Source organism: Theobroma cacao, chromosome 10 (assembly GCF_053813885.1).
Source record: "Theobroma cacao isolate CCN51 chromosome 10, ASM5381388v1, whole genome shotgun sequence".
Taxonomy (NCBI): Eukaryota; Viridiplantae; Streptophyta; class Magnoliopsida; order Malvales; family Malvaceae; genus Theobroma; species Theobroma cacao.
The window spans coordinates 22,472,694-22,482,339 of record NC_142648.1 but is presented as its reverse complement, the minus strand read 5'-3'; the positions used below and the strand labels follow the sequence as shown (position 1 = coordinate 22,482,339).

At 34.4% G+C, this 9,646-nt stretch overlaps 1 protein-coding gene across 2 annotated transcripts; it reads left to right on the top strand.

Moving 5' to 3' along the window:
* Positions 1-1,639: 1,639 nt before the first annotated feature.
* LOC18586938 (uncharacterized) lies at positions 1,640-8,066 on the top strand. 2 transcript variants are annotated; one of them, XM_018129472.2, is made up of 15 exons: positions 1,640-2,083; positions 2,298-2,395; positions 2,719-2,881; positions 2,987-3,097; positions 3,508-4,560; positions 4,646-4,798; positions 4,896-4,995; positions 5,082-5,176; positions 5,364-5,555; positions 5,637-5,693; positions 5,772-5,843; positions 6,017-6,115; positions 6,755-6,886; positions 6,994-7,167; positions 7,424-8,066. In XM_018129472.2, the coding sequence occupies exons 1-15, from the start codon at positions 1,682-1,684 to the stop codon at positions 7,583-7,585; spliced, it is 3,063 nt and encodes a 1,020-aa protein (XP_017984961.2). In that variant the 5' UTR covers positions 1,640-1,681; the 3' UTR covers positions 7,586-8,066. The 2 variants fall into 2 exon arrangements, 1 of the variants encoding a protein (XP_017984961.2); XR_001929915.2 differs by lacking the exon at positions 7,424-8,066 and having other exon boundaries at positions 6,741-6,886; positions 6,994-7,134.
* The last annotated feature ends 1,580 nt before the right edge of the window (positions 8,067-9,646 follow it).

The following is a 9,646-nucleotide window of genomic DNA, read 5'->3' as shown; positions in this document are numbered from 1 at the left end:
TGTTTCAACTTATTCAAAATCAGCATCTTATTGCTAAAATGATCTTTTCATATGTACACAAGGTAGATTTATACATGTCATAATGTTAAAAAAAAGTTTAGAACTATTTAAGAAAATTCAAATAAGTTGATATTATTCTATCAAGTTCAATTAAGTTTTTTTAGTTTTTATTGTGGATTATATAAACTCTTATAATTAATAGTTGAGTGGTTAGAATACTTGTTATTTTATATTTATATGACAGTTAATGTCACATTAATATATTATATTATCATCTATTATAACGTGTCAATATATGATATAGTATTTTAACTAATTCAATTATTAGTAATAAGGGTTTATTTAGATCAAAATAAAAATATAAAAGTTTGTTTAGCTCATAATTAAAATTCAAAAACTTAATTGAACGCAATCAAGGAATAGATAATCATTTGAATTTTTTTTTTTTATAATTTAGAAGTGTATATATATATTCTGCCTTTATACATCCTTTTCATATACGAATAAAAGCTTGAACTTTAAAGTTACAAGAATTATTCCAAAATAGCAAGAAAAATCTTTTTTAAATTTAATATTGTTTTCTTGTAAACCCTGATCGAACACTCAAACTTACATTCAAATCAATTTTAAGCATAATTTAAAAAAAAAAATTAGTGAGCCACAAAACTATCAAGTAGACTAATCATAATAAAGGAAACAACATCAAATACCACGAGTAAAAGAAAAGAGATCCAATTGTGGCAATTTTCAAGAAATCTAAAATATGGTATTTTAAAGGATTTAATATGAGAAATAGAATTCTAAATTTATGAAATTAGAAATTTAAATTAGATATTGGATGCAAAATATATATATATATATATATATATATATATATATATAAATATGTCAAAAATCAAACAATTTTCACAACAAATGCTAATATATAAATACATTCTTATATGAATAAATCTCAATATAATAGTATTCACACATAATTTCTATAGTAAGAAAGAGTTATTTTAACATATTTGACATAATACAAAAATTATTCATATAAAAAATAAGTTCACATTCTTCTCAACCATACAATGAAGTTTAGACTCTCATTAATGTATTCCAAGACGGTTAAATATTTTTAAAGATTTAAAGTTAAATATTCAAATGAGGTATTTTTTATTAAAATTAAGAAAATGAGTTTTGTTTTATTGAAGTTAAAATAAGAAAGAGCAAATTAGAAAAGAAAAATTCAATGTCATAAATTGAAAAAAAATGGTTTTATATATAGGAAAAAAATAACTGTTAGATATAATTAAATACATATTATTTTTATTTGATTGAAAAGAGGAGAAATAATTGAGAATTAATAAAATAAAAAATTATTTAAATAATTTAAAAGATTTTTCAAGCATTACGTGGAAATAAATTTATAAATTCTTTTATAAAATTAAAAACTGCGGAATGTATCTAGATTAATAGGAGTTGTTAACTTCTTGGGCAGTTCAAATTAAATTAATTTAGGTTTGGGACTAAAAGAAATTAATAAAAGGGCTAAATTGAATAATAAAAGAAACATGCAGGCGCCATTTGCTATTTTGGCCACTCAAATATTTAAACACTTTTCCACTCTTTCTAAGACAACATTTCCTCGTTCCTGTTATTTCCCCATTCTTAAAACTTTTTTTTTTAATTTTCTTTTATTATGAAAACTACGAGTTTAATCAGTTCAAACCCAGATGCTTCTCAAAGTTTGATCAACAAAATCTATGGGGTCTTCTCCGACAATGACGTCCAATTTTCGTCCCCGATTTCCTCTGCCAGGACCACGGAAATGGAGTTGGTTCGAGGAGTTGTTCGGATGTTGCAAGGCTTTTCGGGTTCCTTGTTTTCCTGGGACCAAAAGGGGCGGCGATTTTGTGTGAAAAATGGGATTTATGTGACGCATTTGTCGCAGTTGAGCCTCGGCGCGATCCTCAACCAATTCATGTATGCCGCTACGTGTTTGGAACTTGTACAAATTGCGGTTTCTAAAGTGGAGACGCAGCTTAGATCTCCTCCTCCCACTTTGAGAGCTTTTGCTTCCTCCGTTTCTTCATGGCTCAAGGTCATAATATCATTTCTTTTTCTTTTATTTAAAGGGTGTTTTTGTTTTTTTGGCTTTTTACTGTTGAAAGTAAAGGGTGAGTAGTAAAAGTGAATCAAATGGTACCTTAGTTGGTAAAGATTTTTTTTTTTTTTCCATTGCATGAGAAGGTTAGTTGTCTTGTGTTTGGTATGAATGCTTTGAAAACTTAGTCACATTGTTGTGTCTAGTGCAGAGGTTGCGTGATATTGCTTTGAAGGAAGAAACAAAGATCAGCAATTCAAATGGGGAAACGATGCTGACCCTGTTGGGATTAACAAGTTCTTTATCGAGGTTGGTATATGTTGTTTTACTTTCACCTTAAAAAACTTACAGGCGTTTAGTTTTATTTTAAGTGGCATGGTGTTTTTAGTTTCTGAAATTTCAAGGTGTATAATTTGTTATTGTTAACTTTTGAGTTGGTTTTGCCTTTTGAATTGGTGTCATTGTTTGATTTGTACCAGAGGGAACCTGTAATGCATCATTCTTTCGGTGTTAGATGTACGTGTGCATATAGTTCGAATTCACATGTTTCTTTTTTTTTCATTTTGTTCTAAGTCATGACATTAGGTTTCTTATTCTAGTGAACTTTTCTGATCATTTTTCATTAATATTAGCCTTTGCTCAGGTGCTGAATATCTATTGCAAATAGTTCACGAAGCCATTCCCCAAGCATGCTTTGAGCCTACTTCGTGTATACCATCTGCTGAAATTGCTATTCATATCCTTGACCATCTCTATCTAAAGCTTGGTGAAACATGTCTTGTGCAAGGTGGTGAGGTTGTATCTACTTTCTCATTAGTGATCAGTGTTCATGTGTCGCTTCTTATTTGTGTGACTTTCTTGGTGTATGCAATTCAAAACTAGAGCTTGTGCTAATTTCAGGGGGATGTATACCAGATGCTAGTTCATATATTTGTTGGAACCTTACTGCCATACATTGAGGGTCTTGACTCCTGGCTTTTTGAAGGGACACTGGATGATCCTTTTGAGGAGGTAATTTTGATTCAAGCTGAATTTATTCTAAAGCCTGAAATAATTTCTTCACTTCAATATATCCAGAAATTCCATCTTGGTGGAATGGTGAAGCACCATCATTAACTACCTTTTTTTAAATCTCTCTTGATGCAATTATGAAGACTGGGGTTGGGCATATCAATTCATTAATATTTTGGGAATGCTTATGATAGTTTGCAATTAGGATTCCATTCTTCATATATTTGCTGAATTTTAGTATGCCTCTTGTCTCTGATTTTTGTACCTTTGACACTATACTTCCAATTTGCAATATCTTTACACAGTGGAGATGAGGTGATTTTCTGTTATAGGTTCTATTTTCAGGTTTTAATGCATTGTTATAGACTCCTTCCTAAATTCCCAATCATTGTCTTTGGTCTTTTTGGCAGATGTTCTTTTATGCTAACAGAGCAATCTCAGTTGATGAGGCTGAGTTCTGGGAAAAGAGCTATTTACTAAGGGTTGTCCAAAATTGCAAGTTAAAAGTTGACCCCTCTGCCCCAACTGATACCAATGATTATGTACCTGGGACTAGTAACAAGAAGGAAACAGCTGAAAAGGAGTTTGTTTCTACATCTAGTTCTATGAAAGGAAAAGAGCAAAACAATAGAGACCTTCTAGTGTGTCCTTTATTTATTAAGGACATAGCAAAGTCAATTGTTTCTGCTGGGAAATCATTGCAGCTGATCCGCCATGTTCCCATGACATCAACATTGCCTTCTAGCAAAAATAATGATAAATGCAATGATGGTTTTGAGAGTTATCATGATGACTGCGATATAAACAAGATGAATCATTGGCAATGCATGACAGGGTTAGCGTTGGCTGAAATATTTTGTGTTTCATTGGCGGGTCTTTTAGGCCATGGTGATCACATCTCTCAATACTTTTGCCAAGGTGACCAGAGCAAAGCTGGAGTTATATCTTCCATGTTCTCATATGTGAAAGAACAGATCATGGAGTATGGGACTGCTGAACCCTTGCCACCTTCAACATACTCAGAGAAGATCTGGTATAACTTCTTGGTTGATTCATTGTTAAAGAAAAAGTCTATAGATGTAGAGCCTGCAGATAAGGATTCATGTTGTTTTCCAGCTACAAAAGCAAAAAATATGGTTATAGGTGTTGAAAATAAATTTTCGCTCCAACAATCTTTCTGTCCAGAAAATCTAGTCCTTACTGTGTGTCAAACTTTCCTTGATAAGAACAGGAATTCCTGGAAGGCACTAAACTTATCAGAAAAGTTTTACTTACCTCCTTTAAATGATGAATACTTAAGAAAAGCTGTTTTCGGAGAGAAAAATGAGCTAGTTTCTGGACTTCATGGAACAAACTATACTCTTGGTTTCCAGTTTGGTGAATCTGATCATCTTCGTGCTCAGCATGACACTAAGTTGTTGGAAGTGTTGTTTCCCTTTCCTACTCTTCTTCCTTCTTTACAGGTATTGCTAGATTGATATTTTTTAAACTCAATTTCTACCGCAAACCCTGCAAGCATTTTTGATACATAAGTGAATCTGGAAACAGGATGACATCCACATGTCAGAGCTCTTGCCTTTCCAGAAGAATAGCACCCTTTTATCAAGAGTACTTAGCTGGATTCAAACTTTTCAGCCAAGGACTACCCCACTTCCTATGGTTATTATGCAGGAATGTCTCACTGTCTACATCAAGAAGCAGGTAAATTGCTGAATTCCTTAAACCTTTAGTTTTTACTTATTTGTTTAGTTGTGACAAGCTTTTTATATATCTATAATGTTTGGGTTTAATGTCCTAGGTGGATTATATTGGCAGCCTTATCCTGTCAAAGTTAATGAATGGTTGGAGATTGATGGATGAGCTTGCGGTATTGCGTGCCATATACTTGTTAGGTTCAGGTACTATATGTGTTGATTCTGATGTATGGCGGTTGGTTATTAGATCTTAGTTCTCTGACATTTTCTTTATACATTCCTATGTTCAGGTGATTTGTTGCAACACTTTTTGACAGTGATATTCAATAAGCTGGATAAAGGAGAAACTTGGGATGATGATTTTGAGTTGAACACAATATTGCAGGTGAATAGTTGAGCAAAGGTTTAATTGGTCTAGCATCTTTTGTATTTAATGGGATGATGATTTGTTGCTTTTGCCCACATTGCAAAGTTGAAAGTTGCCAATCTCTCAGTTTGATGCGATGTACAATCATCTGATTTGCACTTTTTTAATTCCTATTGGGATAATGTTTTAAGCTTATGCACTACAGGAATCCATTAGAAACTCAGCTGATGGCTTGCTACTCAGTGCACCAGATTCTTTGGTGGTATCCATTTCCAAGACTCATGGTATTGATGGTGATGAGCAAACTAATACAGCTAATGTTGCTTCAGCTCTGCATAAAAGTCGTCCACACAGCTATGGAATTGATGGCCTTGACTCTGTGAAATTCATTTATAAGGTTAATTCCATAGTCAATCTTAGTTATTCTTTCCCCCACTTATGAGTCATGTCCTTAAAATTCATGCATTGAACATGGCAGGTCTCTTGGCCCCTTGAACTGATAGCTAATTCAGAGGCAATTAAGAAGTATAATCAGGTACTACTCTCACTTTGGTTGTAAGGTGCTGTCATCTAAAAATATGCATGTTCCTCAATTGTTTTATGTTCAATGTAGGTCATGGCATTCTTGCTGAAGGTCAAGCGGGCTAAGTTTGCACTTGATAAAGCTCGGAGATGGATGTGGAAGGTTATTTTTTTCATTTTTTTTTTCACAGTGCTCTTCTATCAAATAATCATTGATTTCTCCATAATAGTGCACAGTCACCAAGAAGACATGGGTGGTCAATTGTGAGACCAAATCATGCTGATGTCAGTATTTCTTTGATGCATGAGTTTATTCTTTGAGTAATCACTTTCCAGGATAAAGGCACTGTAAGAAACAATCGCAAGCGCCACTGGTTAGTGGAGCAAAAACTCCTTCATTTTGTGGATGCTTTTCACCAATACGTAATGGATAGAGTAAGATTTTTCCTGATGCTAATATTACCTTATTTTTAGAAGTTATGTTTCTGTTTTTTCTTTTTCAACTTTACATTAACCATCTTCTACAACTTTTGTCTGCAGCTTTTTTTTTTATAATTTCATTGTCCTTTTAACATTATACTTGTTAATCCTTTTTTTCTTCTTCCTATTTGTGTCTAATGACCTCTTGTACTGTCGGATTGTCTGAGAAACATGATGTGAAATGGAAGCCAAATCAACTTCTTAGCTTTATTATACAAACTTTTTGAGTCATTTACTTGTAAATAAGAATGCTCTATCTCATAATTCTCTGAACATACTAACTTTTTGTGGCTTTTCTCCCGACATCACTTTTGTTTTTAATTATATATACATATATGTATAGAGATCCTTTCAAGTATTATTAAGATTGCATAAGATGCTGCTGTTAACTAGTTTTCAATAAGGGGCTCATGGTTCCAAAAACATGTATTTGGTGGTTATCTGACAATTAACATTATTAGGTCTTCAGGCCATTTAATTAAAATGCATTTATGTATATTTAATGCATTTTAGTGGTAAGGCAGACTTTGATAGCTGCTTCTGTGTATAAAAGTACTAAGCCTTTCAAATCTCTGACTAGCTTTTGGTGATCAGGTGTATCATAGCGCATGGCGTGAACTTTGTGAAGGAATGGCAGCTGCTGGGTCTCTGGATGAAGTTATAGAAGTACATGAGGCCTACTTGTTATCAATTCATCGGCAATGCTTTGTGGCTCCAGATAAGCTGGTAGAATCTCCAGATATTTTGATATTTAATCTTGTGTACTCTTTGTAGGTTGAAAGTTTTCAGGAATTATCATTTGATTATTGCTTGATGATCTCATTGATTCTCAGTGGGCTCTGATTGCAAGCCGAATCAACAGCATTCTTGGACTAGCTCTGGACTTCTATTCCATACAGCAGACTTTAAGCAGTGGTGGAACAGTTTCTGCAATTAAGGCCAGATGTGAAATGGAAGTGGACCGGATTGAGAAGCAGTTTGATGATTGCATTGCTTTCCTCCTTAGAGTACTCTCCAACCCTTCCTGATTGCATTAGCCTTTTATTTGGATTTGGGGTTGCTATCAGTTTGCATCTCATTCAGTGTTTGCTGAGAATGTGAAATATGCGTGCATAGAGACAAATATCCATCCTTACATGCATATAATATGTTTGTTTATTTTTTTGGGGGGTGGGAGCAACAAGAATTTTCATTTAAAGTAGCAGATACATAATGTGCTAAGTTGGATTCTCTAATTGAAAGGCTTTTGTCTTGACAATGCAGGTCCTCTCTTTCAAGCTCAATGTGGGGCACTTTCCTCATTTGGCTGATCTGGTTGCCAGAATTAATTACAACAATTTCTACATGTCTGATGGTGGAAACTTGATGACCACCCCTAGCTCTGAAAGTGCTACTGCAAGACTGGGGAAGGCCTTTGCGAATTGAACAGAATTAATGCAGTTGCTTTCTGTTACTTACGATGCCTTATCGCCATACAAGGTGTGATCAGGGCAGTTTGAATGATAGTCTCTAAAAATGCTCATATCTATAATCTGCGAGTTTGTGACAGACAAGGTGAGTTTGAAGATATCAGTTGGTTTGGCAGTGGGTTTAATCTTTTCATCAAGATTATGGAGTTGATCAACCATCTGCCTGTGGAGTCCAATTGTACCATTGGTAATCAAAATCCTGGTGTAGAAAGTACACATTTCAATTAGATTTTAGGTTCTTGATGGTGTGGAAATCATATCACTCTATCAGTATTGTGTGGTGCGGTTGATTTAGGCAGTTAGCAGCAGGTTGATATTAGTTCCTGATTTACATTTTGTTACATGTTCATGATAAGCAATGCTTACAAAAGTCAATCATGGATATTCTATCTTGAAGTTCACTGGAAGTTATCTTGTGACTGAAAATTTTGTATATATATCATGTTCTGCATGTTTGGTTGGGGGAATGGCTTAGCTATTCCCATGCCATTCCGTTTCCCTTGTTTGGTTGTCAAACAAGAGGGCGGAATAGGCATTCTGAGGAATAGAAATTCCTCAAATATGACTTTGGGGTGGGAATGGCTAATACCCGCTCTCCCCCGGTATTATCTATTCTCTGACCGGGGGAATAAGTTTAAATTATAATTTGACTATAATACCCTCAACTGTTTAATTAAGTCACCACTTTATTCCTATAAAAACTATTTTTTTTCTCTCTCTTCCTCCTTCCCCCATCTTCCTCAGCAGATTCAACCTTCCCGAAAATCATATTCTCTCTCAGCTGACCGTCTTCCTCTACTCTATCAGCCACCCTTCCCCCGTGTTCATCTCCTCTCTTAGCCAGTCATCCTTCCTCCTTCATCTCCTCTCTCAGCTGGTCATCTTCCTCTCTCTCAGCCGTGGGTCTTCCCCTCGCTCTCACCCGTGGGTCTGCCCTCTCTCTCAGCCGCTCTCACCCGTGGGTCTGCCCTCTCTCTCAGCCGCTCACCCGTGGGTCTGCCCCTCTCTCTCAGCCGCTCACCCGTGGCTGTTTTTTGGGTCGCTTTTAAAGAAGGTGGAAATGCGGGCTGGTGTTGCTTGGTGTTGTTGAATTTTATTTGCTCTCTCCTTTCATTTGTGCAAATCTTCTAGATAGTTCTGTTTGAACATTTCTCAATCCCTTACACAGGATTGCGTTTCTCCTTGATTTTTTGTTGCCGCCTTTCTCTTTAGTGATCTGGATTGTGATCAATTGAAGACTTATCGTGTCTTCTGGTCGGTTTTTGACATCTAGCCTCGATTGACATGTCTTTCAAATTTCGATTTGACTTCTTTAGTTGGTGATTTTTGCTTTTGACCAGTACAATGGGGGTTTCGGTTTGCTTAGCTATGGGTGTCAGGTGTTTGTGGCTCTACTTGCAAATATGGTTTCTCAGCTTGGCTTTTGGAGATGGTGAAGGCCGGATATCTGCCTCCCACGCCATAATATTGTTCTTAATTGATTAACTGTTTTGTGTGTTGTTTTTCAGGTTCGTCTTCTGCATATGGTATTAAAACTAAATTGCTTTCTCCAAGGCACCAATTTTGCACAAATAGTGTCAAATATCCATGACCCAAGTGCAAATTTTGTTTCGACTTTTGTACATAACTAACACTATTTACATATTTTGTAAAATAATATTTTATACATATTACTGTACATCAACAATTATATATAATAAAATAATTACTATTATATATCTATCTTATAAATAATTCTCAATTGAATTAAAAAAAATTACCATCCGGAGCTTATTAAACAGACAACACACTAATATATATATATATATATATATATATATATATATATATATATATATATATATATATATATATATGCGTGCGCGCGTGTGTGTAGAGCTAGACATCATATATTATATTGAAATAATTCAAATATCAGAATTCTAACAACAATTACAGAATCATAGAAGTTCTAAACATACATAATTGCATTGATACAAACAGATAAAATATAATATAATTAAATTATATTTTTAAA

Bases quoted from the DNA above. Each gene is read 5' to 3' on its own strand.
- LOC18586938 (XM_018129472.2), top strand. From the start codon at position 1,682: ATGAAAACTACGAGTTTAATCAGTTCAAACCCAGATGCTTCTCAAAGT. The intron at 5,177-5,363 runs GTGAATAGTTGA...TATGCACTACAG, and splicing joins AGTTGAACACAATATTGCAG to GAATCCATTAGAAACTCAGC. The intron at 6,116-6,754 runs GTAAGATTTTTC...TTTGGTGATCAG, and splicing joins ACCAATACGTAATGGATAGA to GTGTATCATAGCGCATGGCG.